The 22,441-nt window shown below is 37.6% G+C and overlaps 1 protein-coding gene and 1 long non-coding RNA gene across 4 annotated transcripts in view; one reads left to right on the plus strand and one right to left on the minus strand.

Annotated features, from left to right (window-relative positions):
* The window catches only part of LOC309477830 (glucocorticoid receptor-like), a 76,397-nt gene that overhangs the window by 38,732 nt on the left and 15,224 nt on the right, over positions 1 to 22,441 (plus strand). For 2 of the 3 annotated variants that reach the window (XM_082141277.1, XM_082141276.1), the window contains exons 3-5: positions 9,393 to 9,547; positions 14,796 to 14,822; positions 19,320 to 19,436. In XM_082141277.1, coding sequence (XP_081997403.1) covers positions 9,393 to 9,547; positions 14,796 to 14,822; positions 19,320 to 19,436 — 299 coding nt within the window. The remainder of the gene's footprint in view (positions 1 to 9,392; positions 9,548 to 14,795; positions 14,823 to 19,319; positions 19,437 to 22,441) is intronic. The other variant, XM_082141278.1, reaches the window with a different exon arrangement.
* Positions 960 to 5,255, minus strand: LOC309478072. Its single transcript, XR_014198808.1, has 2 exons — positions 4,208 to 5,255; positions 960 to 4,164 (listed from the first exon to the last, which is right to left on the minus strand). It is a non-coding gene; the product is annotated as an uncharacterized lncRNA (long non-coding RNA).

The following is a 22,441-nucleotide window of genomic DNA, read 5'->3' on the forward strand; positions in this document are numbered from 1 at the left end:
ATTGTACCCAGGGCTTTACATTTTTGTTTAAGGGCATTCATGACCATTTTTAAAGGCAGAGACAGAGTTAATTTGTTTTTTTTAAGACTGCAATATTATTGTGTCACAATATACAAATGCAGGCACATTGAAAACAAACAAAAACATTGAAGAACTGTAGGATATACAGGGTATACGCAAGCAATGTGAAAAATGGATGGATGGATGGATGGATAGTGATTCAGCCAGGACTTGAATGTAATCATTAAACTTTAAAAGACTATTATTTAATAAAATAAATGTCACCAAGTAAAAACGCCACACTTTTGCACATTTTACACACTTGCAGCTTCAGAACAGTTTGCAATCAGTGGATACTACACTTTTATGATTGGTTATGATCTACTGTTGATAAATTATGATAATGTTGTATGGTGTTCACATTTTAATATGTTGTAGATGGTTGTCTATTAAATCAAGTTCATCTTTTTGAATGAGCAGCTGGAAGTAAAGCATAGAAATTTCAAAATAAGAGTCCTGGTGAATTTAAGTCAAGTATTATGCACTTATTTTTATTTTTTTTGGTTATTATTGGTACTTTAGTTACACAATAAATTATGTTTGGCATTTAATTCTACATAAACTCGATTACACTTTATTTTAAGGTGACATAATTATTCTTACCAATAAATACTGAGTAAAATGAATTAATTACATGTACTTGTACATCATGCACTCTGCATGTAGAGTTGCAGTTAGGGATAGGTTTTGGTTCAGGGTTAGTTACTTGTAATTATGCATAATTAACTGTTATTACTATAGTATGTAGTAACGTGTAACTACGTCACCCTAAAATGAAGTGTTACCTAAACTCTTGTAGCTTCTCTCTGGGCTGTCCCATCACAGTAAAGAAAGACTAAGAACAATGTATAACCTAACACATTCAATATAATCACAATAATTACCTTTTAAAAAATATATTTATGTTGTATTAGCAATATCAATTATAATTCGACCTCTATGCATTGATATAAAACAGCAATTTAAATTTAATTTCGGTTAACCTAGGATTTTTTATTTTTTTATTTTGTGGTCATTTCTTATTTAGTGTCACGAACATGTGAGGTTCATTGTGTAATGCATGTACAAAATTTTTGCCGATTTTGATTCCCGAGGGTCAATTTGAAATGTTCCGTGGCCCACCAAGAAATACACAATCTGTAAAACTGCTATAATCCCTGAAAGTTGGGATTAAATTATGTATTTGAGTGAATCGACACTGAATTCAGGTTTCAGGATTTTACCCTCTCAGTTCAATACGTTTATAATAACTCAATTATAAGCACTCTCAAGCACTATTCCGGCTGGTTCAGTTCCAGCTCATCAGTCACCGTTCGGGTGATTTGGATGTGAAAGAAAATACTCAGACAAAAACCTGTGGTTTTAAAAGAACATGCAGTCCTCGCTTAAGTCAGTTTTCAAGTTCTCTCTTATGGGATTTCAAGTGCCATAAGTGCCAAGTTCGTTTCAGCCGTCACTTTTTCAGTTTCAGTTCTTCCACTTTTCAGCTCAGAACAGTCACCAATCCAGTTTTAAAAGAATGTGCTCTTCGCTGCAAAGTTCTCTCTCCTCTCCGCTTGGATTGGTTATCTTCTTGTTTTTACACACATTCCTGTCGCGAACAAGGAGAGGTGAAGACTTACTCTGATTCAAACTCCTACAGTATATTGATTTTGAAACACTCATTGTGCTATTGCTTCAAATGCGCTAGCCCGCGAATGCATTGCGTACTACAGTACAAAACCGTAATGCATAAATACAGTAGATTAGTGTTGAAAATGGGCTTTAAATTAAAAGCAGTTCCTTACCGTGCAGAATATTGCCTAGAATGCATTGTTTTCTACAGTACTTTACTCTTTTAGGGTGTGTTCACACTTGGCATGTGTGGTTAGATTAAAACGGACCCTGGTCGATTGCTCTATTAGAACGGTTAATTTGAATAAGTGTGAACACTGCCATCCGAACCCTGGTGCGCACCAAAAAAGCGTACCAAGACCCCTGAAAAGATGGGTCTCAGTCTGTTTCCAAACCACTCAGGTGTAGTTCGAATGAAATATGAACAAAAAAATGGACCAAAGACATGTAAACGAACCAAAAACAGGAAGATGAAACCCTAAAAAGGACGTTATAGTTGCGATGTTGCCCATCACAATTCGGTACAGGCGTCAGAACCGCGTCTCCTCGCAGCAGATCTTTCTTTCTCAATACGTCATAAAAGCCGACCAATCAGGTTGTGAACGTATCCCTATGCCTTTAGGTTCGGCCTCTGTAGATTTGGTGTTAAAAATGCTAATCTGAACGCTAAGTGAACCAGGACTAAATGTTTTTTTGTTTGTTTTTTGGTCCGGACCAAACTCGGAATTCGGCTGTTTTTTACAGTGTGGGCCACAAGGGTCACATCTTTACAGTGCGAGTTTTAGGAAAAAATACTTGATTTTCAAACCTTGAAGATATCAGGGCTGTAGAGTCAAATGTTGACACATTGTCTTAAAAACGCAACTTTCATGGTGTAAGACCTAGATGAATTCATGTGTTTTGATCAGGGTGTCATAGGTCTGCCCAATAATATTCCACTTTTGCACACATTTCCACTTGCAAATGCGAAATGCTGGAACTGCATCTTTGCACTTTACAGCCAATGGAGCTGTGATTAATGGGACGTATCAGGAATTTTGTGTAGCAACATGACTGTTATGAAACTTGCGTTTCCTGTTGGACGAGCATTCTTGGCGATAACAGCCCCTCCGTTTCTCATTTGTATTGTTAGCATTTTTTATTTATCACTTACCCGCAATATTCAAGGACTTGCTTTCGAGAATGAAGATAAAGGGGTCCTGCAGAAGGACTCTCAAATTGTAATTGATCTTTTGGAATTGAAGTTCTGGGTGTAATAGTTGTTAAATGTTCTATTGATTTTGCAAAATTGGTTGGTTAAGAGATTGCTTGGATCAGACACTTTGCCTCAGGCAAAAGGCTAATGTGACTATAATTTATTAAACGCATGCCTCCTACTTGTGTCTAATACTTCAGAACATTGTGTTTGAGAGGAGAAGCGAATCTGTGAATGCAGCAACTGTATTACACATGTCAGATCCAATTTCCCAAATAATCATTTGGTAGTTTTGGTACATGTTTAGCCTGGGACGATGTGTCCGGATCTCTGGATGTCTCAGGTCACCGAGGAGTGTGTGTGTGCGGCTGTATCACTGCTAGTGTGTACTTGGTTCTGGGAGAAGAGTATCTTTTGGATCTCTTGCTGCAAGAAACATCTCCCAAAAATAAATAGTGAAGGAGAAGGGAGCGCCTTGTTTACGAACTGGGGATCACACGTAATACAACCCCGTTACTCTAGCATTTGGGTGAATAGTTTGCATTTGTCTTTAACCTCAGTCAGATATTCATGACAAGAATCATATCCTCTTAATGGACACAAACAAAAGATAAGATTATTCTCAAATAAGTATAGACATGAATGATGATCCTTGAATCAGTACATAATCATATAGTATAGAGTTGCACACTATACTGTAACACTTGAATTATAAAGACTCGAATAGTAATGGTTCATAATTACGACTAAATCAGCTAACATTTTGCTTGGTGACATTTTATTTATTTATTTAATGACCATGCTATAAACTATATAGTACAGTCTTCATTGTATAAGTACCATCATATCTTTCAACTTTAAGGTATACCATATATTATTAAATACTTAGTCTCATTTGATCAACAACTCATTGGAATAGAGACATGACTACATCATGAAAAAGTTGATTTAATAGATCCCAAATGTGCAATTTAAATGTTTGTATGCAACTGTTTTTAATTTAATGTCGATTATTATATCTAAAAATAAATAGAAATTGGATTTGGACCATTGCTCATTTCAACCTTTATTAATATAGTAATGTAGTTAGTTAAGAGATTAGTTGAAAGAATGTTTTCCTTAAGAAAAACGATCCTAACAAATCTGTATTGAAACAAATACATTTAAAATTGGAATCAAAATGAATCAAGAGCTTGTGAATCAGAATCGAACCGATTTGTGAAATCTGTGTGAATACCAAGCCCTGATAAAGTTATTAGATCACAATATATTGATATACAATCCCATGATCAAGTCTATTGAATTCTATATTAAGATGGTATTTACCAAGGGGGCAACAGTTATTAGCATTCTTGATCTGAAATGAAAGAAAACAAAAATCAAGGTAAATATTAATTGATAGCAGAACATTTTATCTTCTCCTAATCAAGCTGTAATTTTTTCAAAAAGTGTGAAAACATGATTTCATAAAAAAAATTTTTACAGATACATAAAATGTTAGCTATAAAATTTGCATTTTCTCTGAAAACGTTTCAATCTTTGTCATTTCCACCTCAGAAAACTACAAAATAAATGCATAATTTACACTGCTACAAATGAACTGAACTAGTGAGAGTGTGAAAGTGTTTTAAGGGAGTTTATTTTCTAAAATTCGGCACTTAGTGGCCTACGTTCAGCCCTCAGAGCCTTACTATTAGAACGCAATGAAGCATTTCAGTCTGGAAAATGATTCAGAGCTTTACGGATGCACAAGTGACTTCGCATTTATTTCACCATCAGTGGTGCCAAAACACTTTAGTAGTTCACATTAAAAGTGTTTAGGTAGCTCAGTACTAGGTTATGATCATATCTTTTTTCTGCTCGGCCTGCAAACAAGTAGGCGGCGACTAATTGCTGAGGTCAGTGAACTACATTCTCATGATGTGGAGCTGTGTGTGTTTGTGCCGAGAAGGTCTCAGATTCTCAAAGGGCTGTTGTGCAAGCAGAGAGTAGAAGGAAACATATCAAGAAGAAGAGAGACAGTCACACACCACCTGCTGGATGGAGCTCAAATCGACATCCCAGAAAAACCAACAAACCCTGCAGGCGCACGCTGGATTTGGCAGCGTTTGACTATAACTCTCAGTGTTAGAGGCTCGATTATGCCACAGCGCAATATTACCGCCTGCAATCCTGCTAAAATATACTACACAATGTAGAAAATGACAGACAAACGCATGTCGTTTATAAATGAAGAACTAAACTATGGTCGTCAGGATACCCTAATCACACTGGATGAGCTGTTCCTTATACAGAATGTATTCTGCTGTTGAGAAATAATAATATTATTAATATAAATACATATGGGTGGATTAAACCAAATCTGAATTTATTTGTCTTAAAAAAAAAAAAAGAAAAGAAATTAAATCATGATTAAGTAATCTTACACCATGTTTGTGTTACTAAAATACAATGAATTAAATAATTTGCGAATGAAAAGTAATCTAATTTGATTCTTTTCTCTTTTTATTTGGAACTTGATTGAAAAACAATTAGATCAAAGTCTCGCATCAGTGCCAAAACGTCCACCGTAAGCGCTGCAGTCCTTAATAATAATTCATTCGTTTGTCCTTGTTTATTACAATTAGTCCTTGTTTATTATTTTATGTTACTGCTGACATAGCTTTGTTTAAAATATGAGCAAATAATATTTGTAGTGTGCATAAAGTGGTAGTTATGGTGGTGGCGTTTTCATAATATAACCTTTTGTTTTTAGTACCTGTTTTTCTGGTTAATTTAAAAAATAAAAAAACTCATGAAACACATGGGTCACTTTTTTGAGATGTGAACAGATATGTACAATGCACATTTGGTTATTTTTGCATTTTTCTAAGCGATTTCGTTCTTCTAGGTTGAAAAGCAAAGTCGAAGCAACGTCACGTGAGGTAGAAGCATGCTTTCGGAGTGTGTGATTGGCTGCCGGTTCTGAGCTAATGCATTTATTCATGAGAATTAACTCTTTTAACGCATGAGATCGAATTACAGCGGGTAATTCAAACAACATGCAGAACGCGAATGAGCGGTTTCTGTGTGGAACGCCACGATGAGTTTAACAACGAAACACGGATCATATTGATCATTTACGGACCGGAGCAAGCGCGTTTCAAGTTTTTATGGGTATATTTAATATACTCTAGTGCTTTGAACATGAACCAGAACCGTGTATGCGGTTCCACAAATTTAATCACGTCTTATTCAAGTGAAATATACAGTATATGTGCCATGAAGGGAGAGGGGTGTTTGTTTGGGTTAATTTCAAATATCAATAGTGTTCAACAATGATTTTTAAAAATCGCATACTGCACATTTACTCTTTTTGTTTGTATCTGTATTTGTATTTATTGCTGTAGAATGCCTGAGCCTCACAACAAGCGTTTCTATGTTCAAACTGTCACTGACATCTTGTGCATATGACAAATAAACTTGACACTTGAAACTAGATCTTTCTGATTACGCTGTTTTAGCCACTTGACAAAATAGTGCTGTCTCTGAGGCATGTTACATTTTCTTCCTGTTACGTTACTCGTGGTAAATCAAGAAAACAAGACATTCACAGACTAACCGTGTTGAGCTATATAACAATGATTAGTTTTCTGTCAATAAAGGTCCAAACAGTTGCTCACCTGTCTAATAAAACATAATATATTAAAGCGACTTTCCATGGTTTCTAGAGAAGTAAAAGCAGCGTAGCACGGATATGACATAGACAGGCGATGCAATGACACGGGCGATACACTGGTTAAAAAAGCTGATTTCTCTGGATTTAAACACTGTTGGAAACATTTGGGATAATTACACAAGTCAACAGAATATGTAACATTGATCTAGTGATATTTTAATTTAAAAACCTTACATATTGTTCCTTTAAGATTTATTGTATGACTTTTTAGGGTTTAACATTTTTCTTAATATTGCTGCCAATTTACAGCCATCAGGATGCAGCCATCCACAAGTTTGCTGGGAAATAACAAGTGCTGTGACTGGACCTCTTGTAACTCTAATTGAAGACTTCTGGTTTATGGAAATAGATGCTTCCAAAAGATCCAAATTCTTTGAATCTCATCAAAAATCATTTGGCACAGTCGCCTGATTGATAAGCATTTGTAACTCAAAGGGAGAAAAGCATTTAAAGGAAATGATTACTCATTCTACTTGTCAGTTGAACTGAGTTGCAGTATAGCGTGAGTGATTTTGGCTGCCATGAAAGAGTTGCCTCACTGGTTTATGAGCGGTATCATCTTTCTAGTGACCCCTCTAGTCTAACCGCAGACCTAACTTAAGGTCAGACTTGTTGGGCTTGAGAATACAAGCGTTCTTGTGAGCTAAACATGGGGCCTGGTATTACATTATACTGAAACCTGAAACCCTTATAGCAATTGGTGTCGTTTTTAAATGGGTGTGAAGTTATTACTATACAACAATGTATTTCTCTCCTCCGAATAGCCTGTCAATCAGCTGACATACAGCTTAATGTGTTCATGCAGATGGGAGCTAAATATGGCCGCTTGCCATATTAGGTTGGCTAACCTGCCAGACAGTTCTGGTTACTTGAGAAGGTGTCAGGGATTTGTAATACCAAAAAGCAGATCATCAAAGCGGTAAACCAGCACAAATGAAGCTCTATCGGTAGGGTGAAATTGCTCTAACAGTTGTTGATGATCGGTGGCACTATTCCACCAATGATTATTAGCTGTCCTGAGCATCTCCTGCCAGATAATTAATGGTGTTAACCCTCAGATGGCGTCATGTTAAACGCTGGAATAGAACAAATCTGAAAACACAAGGCATCATACACTTGCCGACTTTGTAAATGTTTACAGAGGAAAACACTGGGCATCACACACTTAACAGGGGCCCTATAAAATCAGTTTTATTTTAATTTTACTAGTTTCTGTTTTAATGTTTAAATTAATTTTCAGTAATCAATAATCATGAAATCATGACATTTAGCAACAATTTATCAAAATTGTAACACAATTATTTTAGGGCCCCGATGAAATCTAAAAACCCTATTTCAACGGTTTGATTATTTATTCATATATATATATATATATATATATATATCTGGCAAACTTCGGTTACAACATATTAGCTCACATCATGGAACAAACGCGCATCGTTGCTAGGAGATGCATGCCAAATGAAAACAACAAATATTTTCTAAAATCAAAATATAAAAAAATATCTGATGTCCTGGAATCAAAGTTTGAAGCTATTTTTTTTTTTTCCTCCTGTGAAATCTGTCAGCTCAAGTCTACAGACATGCTCTGACTTTCGACAGCTAGCGTCGACTTATCCAGACTGTAAATCGGGGTAGAAATTTGGCTAAAAGTTGTCTAGGTATTCCAGACTTAAAATGGCATGAGCTGGTCAAGTCAGGGTACACAGGGTTCTGGGTGAACAGCCCATTATGCTGTCAGGGGAAACAAAAGTTAGGAAACAAATCCAGAAATAGTTGCTGGATTTGTCAAAGCCATATAATCTTATCAAGATATGTTTTGTTTGATGGAGTTTCTAAAATTCCTTATACCGGTACCTGTGTTTCTAGATTTGGAAAGATTTGTCCACAATGTCTACATTATTTTGTTGTTTTTTTGTACCACGTTTGACTAAGACTGCTACACCTTTATTTGAATTAAATTGAAGATTATGATATAACTGATTTAAAATGTACCTTCTTTTGTCACTTAAGGGTTTTACATGTTATCAGGGTCATGTTCCTTCCAGTTCAAGTATGCCCTTCTTAGCTAGGATACATCTTGCCCAGGGCTTCAGACTAACATTTGAGAGCAGTAGCAAAGGTGCAACTAGGTTTCTACAGATGGTGGCACCAGCACCTTTTTTAAAAAAAACATTTTTAATCATAAAAGTAATTGAATTTAATAAGTGCAGTTACTAATAATATTACATGTTTATGTCTTGGAAATGCACATTTAACACAAAGCACTGAGCTTGAGTTGAGATGCAGATAAAATTAACAACAGAAATGTGCAAAAACCAAATTTGCCTAAGCATTGTTTTTCTATAGTATCTTTCATCAGAAATTGGATAATATTTCAATTTGAAGTCTCTAAAGGTTGTACAACCCTTGAAAATAATATTTCTGCCACAATACCATGGTTACAGTTAATGTTATTACATTAAATCCATTGTGAATGTCGGTTATTTGTGGACTGAAAAGCATTCCACAACTTGTTTGTTTCACTCATGACACGTTTCTCCCGATTTCCACGTCAGCGCGGTTTATTTTGATATCTATCTATGGTTTATAACAGAGAATTTCTTGTTTCTTTTGTTGCAAATTCATTTGTGACTGGGTAAAAACAGGCTACATTAAACTCAATATTAAATACTTTGTTAGGTGGCCACTTAATGTCCAATGTGAAATATGGGTATTTTGTTGATTGTATTAGAAGAGCTATTGAATTTCATTTGAAATGCCTTAAAAAAAAATTTTTATTATTCTTTTTTTCTCTTTGGCCAGGCCTGAAGTGAGCAGTTCCAATCCGTCCAGATCAGTCAAGCCCAGCGGAAACGGCCATAAGATCTGCTTGGTGTGCTCAGATGAGGCCTCTGGATGTCATTATGGTGTGCTCACCTGTGGCAGCTGCAAGGTTTTCTTCAAAAGAGCCGTAGAGGGTGAGCCTGCAGGACTTACACTTACTACTTCATCTTCCTTTTTGACAGCACTGGGCTGATAAATGCGTTGATTCTCATTTTACTATACAGTGAACAACAAATGAATTGCATGTAATCAGGTTGTCCTGTTGAATACCTTTTGAATAGCGTACAATGACTGATAAAATGATGGCATATGGACACTCAAAATTGAGTTTTGATGATTTTAGTCCATGTCTGTTAGACCATCTATATGTTAAACGTGTGATTTATTTGTGGAATGTACACAAATGTTTTATTTATAGCACAAGGCCCTTTGATATTTAATGCCCTAACCTCTAGTTTACATAGGAAATACATCAAAAATAATACATAGCAAATGAGTTGCACAGACAGTTGCTGAAATTAAATGAGCATTTATTTTATGTATTATTTAATGAAAGTTAAATAATACAATCATTAATGATATTATTTTATATTGTCCGGTGAGTGTGCATTTAATATTTGTGCATTCATTCTGATATTACAAGGTGTGGATTTATTATTGTGATCCTTTTGTAAATCACTCAAAATGTGGTCATAAGTAGCCATTTCCAGCTTGTGTTTGAAAGCATGACTAGCTCAAAAGTTAGGGAACAAAAGTTGGGAGAAATAAAGAATTCCACAAGTGGAATCTAATGCCATTTTGCATGGTTTGAGAAGGTTCACAAGGGCATTTTTTTCTGTGCTTTAATGAAAGCAGGGACATCTGACCTTTAGTACAATGTAGTTCACATGGTCAGTGTCAGAATTAGTGACCTAGAAACAGTGGAGAATCTGAAATATTTCTCATTTACTCAGACTTCTGAGCCACTGCTTTTTTTTTAATAGAGTCACCTACACTGTGTACTGAGCACGACCTTAGTCTATATCCTTTGAGTAATTTCTGTGTGATCTACTCCATCAATCAGAGTTTCTATAAACCTCAGTAGACAGATGATCAGGTTTGCCTCAATCACAGAAAGAAAAAAAACTGTCAAACATTGTCAAAGTATGGTTTCCTGTGGAGGTGTTACCTTGAGATGAGATATTTCTTTAGAGTTGTAACACAGAATGTGTCTAGAAAAAGAGCATGCAGCAATAAAGCATGTGTGCTTGGCTACCTGACAAAATACCCTCCTGTTTAAACACATGCTCCATCCGAATACTGAACTACAGGGCACCTGCATAATATTCACTACAATATCTACTCCTTTGGCTTTATCCACCATCCATTCTCTGAAGAGCACAAAATAGAGTTCCAAAAATAAAATACAATTCATTTTCTCCACAAATTAGATTACTTATAAACCTTTCCGAACAGACCTTCCATGTACTCAGCTTCTACAGAAACACCATCTCTTCAACCTCTATGTACACAAGTCAAAGTCATTTCAGTTCCATTAAAAAAAACACACAAAAAAAACAATGGAGAACTACATCCCCATAATCCTGAAGAAAAAACATCAATTAGAAAAGTATTTGCATCTGAATCATAGACTGTAAAAAAAGATGGAAGATTGGCCACCAATGTCCTAATATGGCGCTGACATATTGTGCTGATTCGGAACCCGAGTCTGCACAGTAGTGAGCGTGAAGTGGAGCCTCTGTATCAAGGCCCCGCCCACACTCCCGCAGAATCAGTTTGGTACAGTTTACTGCAGAACAACCCATCTGTTGATGTGAAATATGGAAATGTAGAAAATAAAGGTAAAGCTCCAATCTCCCCGAAAAAAGTCTGTTGGTGCCTCAGTGATTACTTCGCTCAGAGAACATGTCAATCTCAGCTGTCAATCATGAGTCAAGTCAAGTCAAGTCAAGTCATCTTCATTTATATAGCGCTTTTAACAATGTAGATTGTTCCAAAGCAGCTTTACAGTGATAATAGGACATTAAAGTAAAGTGTTTTGGCTTTATAGCAGCTCTATAATAAAGTTATTGTCCAGCTAAAGTTAGTTTGATTGATTCACTTCCGTCGCAACGATCATTAGTTATTAACTTAGAGGCCGCTAACATGACACCGTTTTAACAGAAAACTCTTAAGTTCTTTCTGTGCGAATTTCAAAAACGCGAACCAGTGATGACATCACACTCCCATTTTTATAATTAACTAAAACCAAATGTATAAAAAAAAACCACACACAAAAAAAACTTTTTTAATTACATCAGTGTGATTAAAAACTAACTAAAATAACAGAAACTATCTTTGGAATAAACTTATACAGGTAAATATTACAGTATGCTAACATCACAGACAATGGCAGACAGTGACTAAGGCAGATCTGGCATAATGTCAAAAACGCATCTATAAATAACTTACAGTTTCTTTTCATTTATTGAGGTAAACATGCCTAAAGTACAGAAAAAAGGTACCGTTTGGTATATATCGCACTGTGGCATGGAGAAGGCGGCGGCTTAGGTGGAGGGGGAGGAGATGGCGAAGGGATGGTTAGAGGAGATGGTGAAGGGATGGTAAGAGCAGGCAGACAAGACCCTGAAGGCGATGATGGTGGAAGTATCCATGATGGTGATGATGGACGGAGTTGGCAGGTGGTAGAGACCCAGAGCACTGCAGGGATTGACAGCCCACGGCGGAGTCGCAGGAGGGAGGAGTTGAAAGTTTACATCGTGGCTGATGACATCCGTGGAACGCCCGACGGAGATTGAGCCGATGTCAGGGGATCCCATGGTGCAGACAGAGAGCTGATGGACTTGAATGACACCGCTGGCACTGGAGAGCAAAGTGCAGTTGCAGTGACGAGCATCTGAGATGAAGCCAGAGTGCCCGAGGACTGAGGCGGAGCCGGTGTGATCAAGGCAGGGGGAAGGAGGAACCCGCTTGAAGCCGTAGGGGTGGACAGACTTGTTAGTCCATGGCGCAGGCAGAGTGACAAATGACCAAGGTGGCGACAGTGGGACGAGGGAACCCGGTAGAGCCGTAAGGCCGAGGGTCTCTGGTGGAGCCCAGGGATTGGAGGAGCCGACAGGTCGACGGCACGATTGGATCAGAGGCCCGAGGTGGAGCCGAGGGATCCTCTCGCTTCGGCGAAACTGGTGATTACACGACCTGAGGCTTCACAACAGCACAAGGCATCACAGGGGATGATGAAGGTCTGCTGTTATCCAGCTGAGGCGGAGCTGGAGGACTGACTGAGCTCTGCGATGAGGGTGAGAGAGGGAAGCTGGACAGGATCAATGATGATATTTCAAAGTCCATAAAGGTCGACGATGCAATTTCAATGCAGGCTTGAATCACTGGTGATGATGAAGAAACAAATTATTCAGAGTGGGAGGCAGTGCCTCAGTGTCCCAATCTATCAGCCAGGCCTCTTTGTCCAATTCCACCATATTTCCCCCTGCCACAGATATCGCTGGCTCACACCCCTGGTCAGACTCTCTCTGGGGAGTCTGGCTCCAGGGCGATGGACAGAGGTGTCCTCACTTAATTTGGCTCTGGCTCATTCATCTGTCTCATTCATCACGAAATCTCCATGGTGCTGGGTGGTGGTGGGCTGGGGTCTAGGTCTAGCTGTAGTCTGATTGGGGTAGACGCTCTCCAGACACCTGATGATGGCCTCCCTCCAGTCAAGTCCTTGGGTGTCTGGGAGATCTACAGGATGATGGTAGTTTGCCCCAATCCAATACAATGACTTAATGGCTTCGTCGTCAAAAGGAGTGCTACTGGCGAGGCTGCAAAACTCCACTGTAAAGTCCATCATTTCCAGTCCTCTCCGGGCCAATGCAGTAAATTTAGCTGCATAATCAATTCTGGGTCCGGTCTTCTGTCACGATGTGTTGCAGACAAATGCCCAAAGATGATGGTGAAGTTTTAACACAAAGTTTTAATAATAATTCACGTAGCCACAGAACAAAAGTTAGGACCACTGGACTAAGGAAAAAAAGGTATATGTAGAATTGCACAAGTGCTACTGGTAAAGAGTATTGTGTAGCTCAAACAGTAGAGCGTTGGCGCTTGCAATGCCAAGGTCATGGGTTCGTTTTCCAGGGAAAGCAAGAACTGATAAGAATGTAAATGTGTACCTTGAAATGCAATGTGAGTCGCTTTGGATAAAAGCGTCTGCCAAATGTATAAATGTAAATGCTAAAGAGTGCCAATGTCTATACAGCCTGTTACCTTGATTCTAATTTCTCATAAGCTTAATTGAATTGGCCTAGAAAGAAAAATTATAATGACATTTTAATGAAGACTACATAAAAAATAGCTACCAAAATTAATGTCGGTAACTGCAGTTTGACTAGAAGTAATAACTAAAAGTTCACAAAAAATGCAATGACTTTTCATCCCCAAAAAAAACTAGACTAAAACTATGAAAGACGAAATGACTAATATGTGACAAAGACCATTTTCTTCTGAAGATGAAGACTAAAGCCTGGGACACACCAAACCGACGCCAAAGAACTAGCGCTGATGAAAGCCAACTGTGTTGTCGCCTCGCGTCGCCTTTGTCGGGGGAAAAGAGCTGCACTTGAACACACTGAGAGAACTTCAGTCAGCTAGAATGCGCGTTTTGTGTCTGCGTGTAAATGAGACAACTGTCTATTTCTGAAGATATATTCATTCAAAAAGGGAAACCGACGCTGTAGGCTGCAGATACACAAACCATAAACAGTGCGTGCTTACCGTTTTGAATATCAATCCTGCTAAACACTTTCTTTATTCCACTCCTCTCATGTTAATATTGAAATATTCGCCAAGGAACACTCAGGTAAGATGACGTAACATTAGAACAGCCACAATCTGTACCGTTTTGACTTCTGTGCTCGCTGTTTTGCTATTATTCTCGTGCACAGACTCGTTCACTAAGCTGAACAGCCAATCAGAGTTCTCTCTCTCACCGACGGTCGACGCCGATTCAGCATGTCGAATCGGCCTGAAAAAAGCCGCCGAGGACCAATTTCAGCCAACTGTGCGGAACACACTGAGAAAACTTAGTCGGCTGACGCACAAAAACTGCCCGACGGCCGACCGTCGGCTTGGTGTGTCCCGGGCTTAAGACTAAATCAAAAATGGCTGCCAAAATTAACACTGATGTGTCCTGCATAGAGGATTCTTCATATTGTAAAATTCATAGTTATTGCTAAACTGAAATGAATAACTTCCGCTAACCAACGTCATTTGTTGTCAAAGTGTCAGCATGAACTGAGCTGTGTTTTCAACACTTGAAACATTTATATCTGTTATTTTTGTTTTTCTTCCCTGATTTCTTCGGTTGCTCTGGCAATGGTGAAGGATGGAGAGCGCGACAAAACACAGATGGTAAATAAATTCACTTTAAATAATGCTTTTGCTAACAGTCGCCCCACAATGCACCTGTGCTAAAATGCTTTTGTCTAATAATTCATAGTAGTAACACTGGTACAATCAAGCTCAGTCCTTGGAGCGGGAAAAGAAATCACCCACAAGCACTGTCAGAAATTAATTGTTAGCTGGACTTATTTATTAAAACTGGAGTGGGGCATTGTTTTACCTTTTATCTTATATTTTTCATTCTAACCAAATAAAAACACAAAAACATGTTCTCCAATTATGTCAAACAATTACATCAATTTAAATGAATTATCAGTATTGGCCATCATTATGGCTCAGTTATGGCCATTATGTGTCAAATCAATTCAGCATTGCATTCAGGTAGCTGACAATAATGCACAAGATATCCTAACACAATGAACACTCTGTTAAAATATATATTTGAAATAATTGGTGGGCACGTGTGTTTGATTATATCAATCTACTAACCTCTGTGTTAAGTTTTATGAGTGTTTTCTTCTAAAAGTTTCTAAAAAAACACTTTATGTTAGCTAGAACTGCACTTGCCTCTGGTACAGTAAATATTTATTTAGGACATTTGTGTGTCCTACATTTTGACTGTTATTCAACCCAAATTGATTTCTGACCCTGCTCATAGACATGTTAACTGCACTAGTTATTAGTCACTAGTTTGCATTCTGATAATCATCATAGTTTGCACTTGACTTGATTTTGCCTGCATCACAGTTAGTGCCTCTGAGTTGCTGTTTGAGTGCATTTGCATTGATCGGTTTTGTTGATGTGTCTTTACTATGACTAATGGGAAGACATTTGAGTCAGAGTGTTTCAAGCCTGCTAAACATGTTTGAGACATTATTGTTTTATTTGAACAGTTAATGAAAAGAGGACGTGGAGTGTCAAGCAGTGTTCTGGGAAATGAGGATAAAGCTAAATTGTCTTTTGATCACTTTTCCTTGACTTTGCTTCAACCCCAGGAAAATCTATTTAGTTGGAAGGCAGACAGTAATGTATTTCCAATCTGTATTTATCAGAGGAAAAGCTATGTTGGCGATGGATGTAAAGTATAATATAGTCAGGTTAATTAAGGTGTAATCGAGTTACTGGCCACTGTCAAAGCAGCATCAGACAGGAAGGAGTTGAGACTATTCTAATGCAGAGTTTATGGGCACACTGGACATGAAGTGAATCCAGGGGGGTAAAAAGTGAAAAAATATGCTTAATCGAAGATAAATTATCTCAATATAGATATGTTTTATAATAAATAGATATGTTTTCTCAATCTTTTCTATGCAGATGTAATGGAAATACAATTGTCACTACTAGAATGCAGTTCCATGCATGGTTCTCTAAATGTTTTGGGAATGTTAGTTTTTATAATGATAATTATATATATAATTCAATACAAGCGCCTTTCCCAAGTTCAAGGTCGTTGTACACAAACACAGCGTCAAACATATGGATGCATCATATACTGTAGTACATGCATATACACATACAAATATACAGTAAATAAACAGCAGAACACTATACATTATTAAATATAATGTATAAAAATAACCACATTAGAGAACATTCTGTATAGCTTCTTATTAGATAGTCACACAACAACCTCTCTGCAATGTTATAGTTACAGAGAAATAGAACAAAGAGACACAGAAACAGTTTTTTAAACTGCAGCATATAATTGGCAATTGGATGCTTTGAAATGCTTCAAAATGAACAGTTCTGTAAGTTGGGTCTCTGCAGACTGTTGGATGGCATGTTCTCCACACCAAATGGAGGGATCCTCAAAGGTCTTTGGCTGAGTGCTTGGCAGTAGATTGGTAGAGGTGGCGTTTGATTATTCATCTGTTTTGGCTTATAAGTCTGTAATAATTCCAAGCGTGTCTGACTTAAAGCTTTCAGAAGTTTGTAGAAATGAATAAAGATGTGACCGTTATGTTCTCATAATGTGTAAAGCATGTGCTGGAATGGCTTTTTACAGGGATGCTTCAACCAAAACTAAACATTGTGTCATAACACTTTTATTATGTCATCGACACCTTCAGGTCATCCAAACCTGTATTATTTATTTAATAAATAGTTTATTTATTAACCAGATAGTTCTAGGAACTAGCCACCAGGATGGTTCCCTGAGAACTAATGATTCCCCTAAGAACGTTTTCCTGTTGAATTCGCACCACCAGTAGGAACTCTGAAGTGACGTAAGTCATGCTTGTTGTGGTTGTTACTTTTATTTTTATAGCACGGCGGACCTTTATTTTGACGGCACTGAGAACGCCAGCCTGAGCTCACAGTGCTCGCATTCTCCGTGTTCATTAGTTTACGTCTAACAGTCCTGTCTAATACATTATTAGATAGAATTGTTATACATAGAAAGTAGACAGTGTATGAAAAGTTATTAGCGTATGCCGTGTGGTTGATGTCCAGTGTTGGTAGCTGAGCAGAAATATAATCATGTTTAGCTTGGTCCCCTCAAAGTTGCATTGGGTTTTCTTCATAGGAAAAGGTTAAGAGGACCATCTATCACTGTTTTCCATGTTCGTAGAGTTAGTTTCTGGAGTAAATATAGGCTATATATGAAGAGTTCAGATGCAAAAGCCTCTTTTTCTTCTAGAATGATCATTTTTATCAAGCTCGTATATTTAAGTTCAATAATTTCCCTTAAATGGCAATGCAGATTACCTAATAATTGTAAGTTAAGTGAAATTACTTACCTTAAATATACAAGCTTTATAAAAATGATCATTCTAGAAGAAAATTTCAGATGGCACTTAGAGGCTTTTGCATCTGAACTCTTCATATACAGTAGGCTATGATCTGTGTGTTTACACAGCCTTTTTTTAAAATGACTGGTGCCGGTGTTTCGCGTGCGTTCGGCCAATCAGCGTGCACTAACACCACGGATAGTTCCCCGCCCCTTTTCAGCTCTGCGCTCTTTGTCTTTTGACTTCCGGTCTGTATTTTCACAGCGATCTTGCATATTTATGAATGAACGGCTCGTTTTAAAATCTTCCTGGTCTACTGACATTTGTTAAGACATCTGCTTTAAACATTACAATCCTCATGATAACTTTCGTTAACTTTACATTAAGTAAATCCATTTCAAAAGCTAATTACTCCTGGACAGCAATGCCATAGACATATACAGATTGACTGCAAAAATGGAAGTTCAAATACAATATTCTAAAGATGGCGGCGCCCTCGTTTCTCTGACGCATAAGGTCTATACGGCATTTCAGAATATTTGTAAACAATAGGCACCAATATACTTCCGGTTGGCAGAACGCGAGCGGCTTCTACTGACCAACTGAAGAGATCAAGCCGGCTACTGTAAACAGTTACATAGTTAAAAACATTGTTGTTGATCAAAGTTGAAACGATGACGAAAACGTGTTGTGTTTGGGGTTGCGCCGCCAGATATACAGCAAAAGGTTGTAGGGTTTTATCGATTTCCTTCAGAAAAAGGAAGGAGGTTAAAGCGAATGGACGTCGTCAAAAGTAGTGCTACAGAGAAGATAGCAAGACTGTGCAAACAACCAATATTAAAACTGCTAAGAGGAAATCTTAATGATCCCCTAAATTATATGATTCATCCAATGATTACCTGCAGCCAACCCTGCTTGCTCTTCACCTCTGCTTCGTGTATTCTCAAAACTGTCCATCTACAAAATCATAGCAGAGCATAATTATCTTCAGCTGGGGAAATTCGAGACTAATATTAGTAAACTTAAGGTCTCTTTTGAAGATCAGACTCATTGCCAGTCACTGCCTGAAGTATAATACAAGGAAGAGACAGAACTTCAAGTGTCATGTAGGCTACTGATCAAATGTCAATGGAAGAAACAAGAAAAGCAAAACATGGTTGTAGGCTACTGCTGATGGATGATTGATGTGTGTACCACATTGGTTTCATCATCACCGCGAGTTTAGTTTGAGTGAATGCCTAGCTGAGTTGCGCTAAGCTACAGCGCGCTATCCATTTCACCGTCAAAAGCTCACGTCTGTGCCATCCGATCCGAGCAACAGAAAACGATCATAGCCTTTTTTAGTTAGATAACAGGGAAATAGACCATCTACCATAGCCTAACATATTGTAAGTCAAACAGCAACAGTCACTAAAAGAACTATTCAATGGTAGGCTGAGTCTCATTTAAGGTTTAGACCCGACTCTGAAGTAGGAGCTAAATTAGTTCCTCCAAAAGGAGTTCCTAGAACTAAAATCGTTCACAGTTCCTGCGGTGCGAATACGCCCGAAAACAGGGAACTTCCGCCAATAGTTCTAGAAACTATGAAAAGGTTCCTCCGGTGCAAAAGCTCCTTTAGTTTACCTTTGCTTTTAAGACACTTAATCAGTTTGTCACTTTTCAATCGATGAAATAAATGAAATTCAATCTGTGGATTCAGTAGTCACTTTACTTGTGTGTGATGCTATAACCCCAAACATCAGAGGCGCTCATTGTAATTGTAAATCTTTTTTTCCAGGGCAGCACAACTATCTCTGCGCGGGAAGAAATGATTGCATTATCGACAAGATAAGGAGGAAAAACTGCCCGGCATGCCGCTTCCGCAAGTGTCTTCAGGCCGGCATGAATCTGGAAGGTGAGGATGCTCTGATGGATTGATGAGCGGTTGTCATGTGGCTCACTTGAGTGATTTATATGACCTTTTATATGCCACAGCACAGGAGCGCAAAGCAGCAAGTAACTAGAAGTGACATTTGTGAGGAGTTTCCCAAAAATGATAGATTTCGATTGAACCGCTTTGAAGGGAAAAACTCAATTTTAATATGGTACACTTTTCGCATCCGTGATCGAGAAATGTCAACTGAATAAAATGTCATCAAATAATCCAGTTCCAGTATTTCTTCTAGACGTATACGCATTTTTTCCAGTGCACGTCCTTAAGTGGGTGGTGAAAACACGGTGAGACCAAAGACTGTTTGTGCAGATTATTCTTTCATGTTCAGAAGATGAAGGAAGTTCTAAAATGGCCAGAAAGCTTTAAGAAGGCAGCAGTTCCTCATTGACAGCGTGCTGATGTACTTCACAGACATTGGACGGGATTCATCCATCTCTGTGCAAGCCTTTAAAATTATGGATGATTTATTTGCGTGAAGCACCAAACAGGAGAAAAAAAAGACCTTGATGCAGTAGCTGCTAACTAAATCTGGGGTTGTACCAGAGAGGCTTTTAGTTGCCATAGAAACATTTATGGCAGAACATTTAGAAAGTGGGACAAAATGACATTGTGCTTGATGGTAAGCTCACAATCAACAACAGCGATTTTATGAGAGAAAACCTTTAAGAGGCGTTCACACATCAAAACACAAAGGTGTTCATGTCTCCGTATTAAGCTCCATTCATATAGTCTGTGCTAAAATTTGAAAGATTCAATATTCCTTCATATAGGATCTCAGAATTCACAATAAATGACTAAAAAGTGCATGCTAATTCTTACTCTGTTGTCATTGTCACTTGAGAACATTGTCTTTAATATAGAACATTAGAATCTGGATTTGTTCATTTTAATTAGCTTTGAAGAGGGCTTCTGCTTTTGGTTGTTCAGGTCTATTAAAAAAATAAAATAAAAAATTCATACAATCAACTTGAATACACATTTTCTGTAATGAATATGTTCTAAGTTTAAATCAAATTATTATAATATTTGTGTGGTCCAATATGTCCAAAGGACAGTTTGTTCAGAGGTTTTTATCATTGTTATTCAAATTTTTATTTCTTTATTTACCTGTGGTTGCAGTCAGTCATTTTATCAGAACGAATTTCATTAACAATGTCAAAATCCATTCCCTCCTAAAAGAAAAGACTTAACATGAAAAGAATATCTTTTGTGCAGGTAACTGTCTTCCTCTTTTGTTTTGACTAATTGAAAACAACAATGCTGCAAAAGTAGACAACGCTGATATTCGACATAACGTTTGACATTACCTCATTACCACCTTTAAAAAAAAAAAAATTACAACAAATGATTCCTCAGATAGTTGCCTTTTTGAACAAAGCAACAGAGAAGAGTTTACTGGCTTTTCAGAGATTTCGACACTTCAGCCACTGATAGCAGTCTATTGCAGTTATTAAAACAGTTATAGGGAGAGAGAAAGAGAGTAAGCGTATGTGAATTACCAGAGTCTGTGTGTCTTTCAACGGTGTCATATTAAAAGCGAAACTGTACATTCATCTGCTCCAAGAACAGCACCGACATTACCTTGCCAATGAGAAATATCATTTAGCTTTTAAGTTGTTAAACTATTTTTCTGCTAAAATCATCAGAGCAGCTCTGTCAACAAGTTTCTGTCCGAGTGTGTGCGTACTGCATGTGTGTGTGTTTGAGTGGGAGAGAGAGCGGGAGAAAGAGAATATGCTTTCCGTACATAGTAAAACGTGATTTTGGCGTTTTTATCCTATTTTTTTTATTATTTATTTATTTGGTCAGTGTTGTGTTTTTTTGTGTGTTTTTTTGCTGTTGTCAGCTGTAAAGACCTTTGAAATTTTAGCCGTGTGTTTCCCTGAAAATAATTGCAGAACGTTTGTCAACCAATCAGATTCAAGCATTCAACAGCCCCATAGTATTAATAATGTTATTGGATACAACTTTTTATTTTAATAATGTTTTAGTAAATGCTGAAACCTGAAATGAACACTAAGGTTTAAACTAGATTTCTTTGTTATTCATCTTTGAGATCCTTGTCACTGAATCATTTACAAAACCTGAAAAGCAACAGAAGATATGAGAGTGAATTTCCCAAAGGCTGTATCAAGATAAAAGATAAAAGTCTATTTAGTCATGTAAGTGTCTGCACTTAAATCCCAAGAATCGATCTTTCAGTCTGTGTTGTTTTCAGTTGATGAATGAACAAAGCATCGTATCGCTTCCAATCAAATAAATCGCAATAAGCTTTGTGCTATGTTACTTTAGGTATAAAACAAAGTCTCAGCTTTCAAATTCTGTCATTTTTATTGTGAAATTCAAACAATTTTGGCGCTCTCTTTAATGTGGCGCGACAGATCGCATCGCAGTTTAAGCGAAGCTGCAGAACGGAGCTCACGTGAACAGATCATCTCTTCCACTTTACTACTAGTTACAGCAAAACAAATTTTTAAATATACCGTACAACTTACAGAAATCTGTGTCTCATGTAATCGCGCTATCAGTGTTTCAATCATGAAAGTAGTCAATAAAACAGCTTGTAAGCAATTGATGCGTTCACGCCATGTCGTAATTACCATAAAGCTCTGTATGCTTTCGAATCGCTCTCACGGTACTTTGATGTCATGCACCGTTCGGTCTGCACAGCGTCACTTCAAGTCGAACACATCTTAAATCTGCAGTGGTCAGGTGGTACAGCGGCCACGTGGCACAATTCATAGCTCTCAGAAAATTACGAGTTTACACATTGTAATTACAAGTTCTACAAGCACTTTTTACAGTTCAGAATCGCTACGGTAATTATGACATGGAGTGAATGCACTTAATGTCACATCACATTTACCTCAGGAAAGCCATCCAGTGTCCCAAAAACTCATTAATCATGTAGAAAAATGTACATAAAGAGGAGCATTTTGCTAAATATATGCATCATATTGCATATT

Source organism: Leuciscus leuciscus, assembly GCF_965113295.1.
Source record: "Leuciscus leuciscus genome assembly, chromosome: 16".
Lineage (NCBI taxonomy): Eukaryota > Metazoa > Chordata > Actinopteri > Cypriniformes > Leuciscidae > Leuciscus > Leuciscus leuciscus.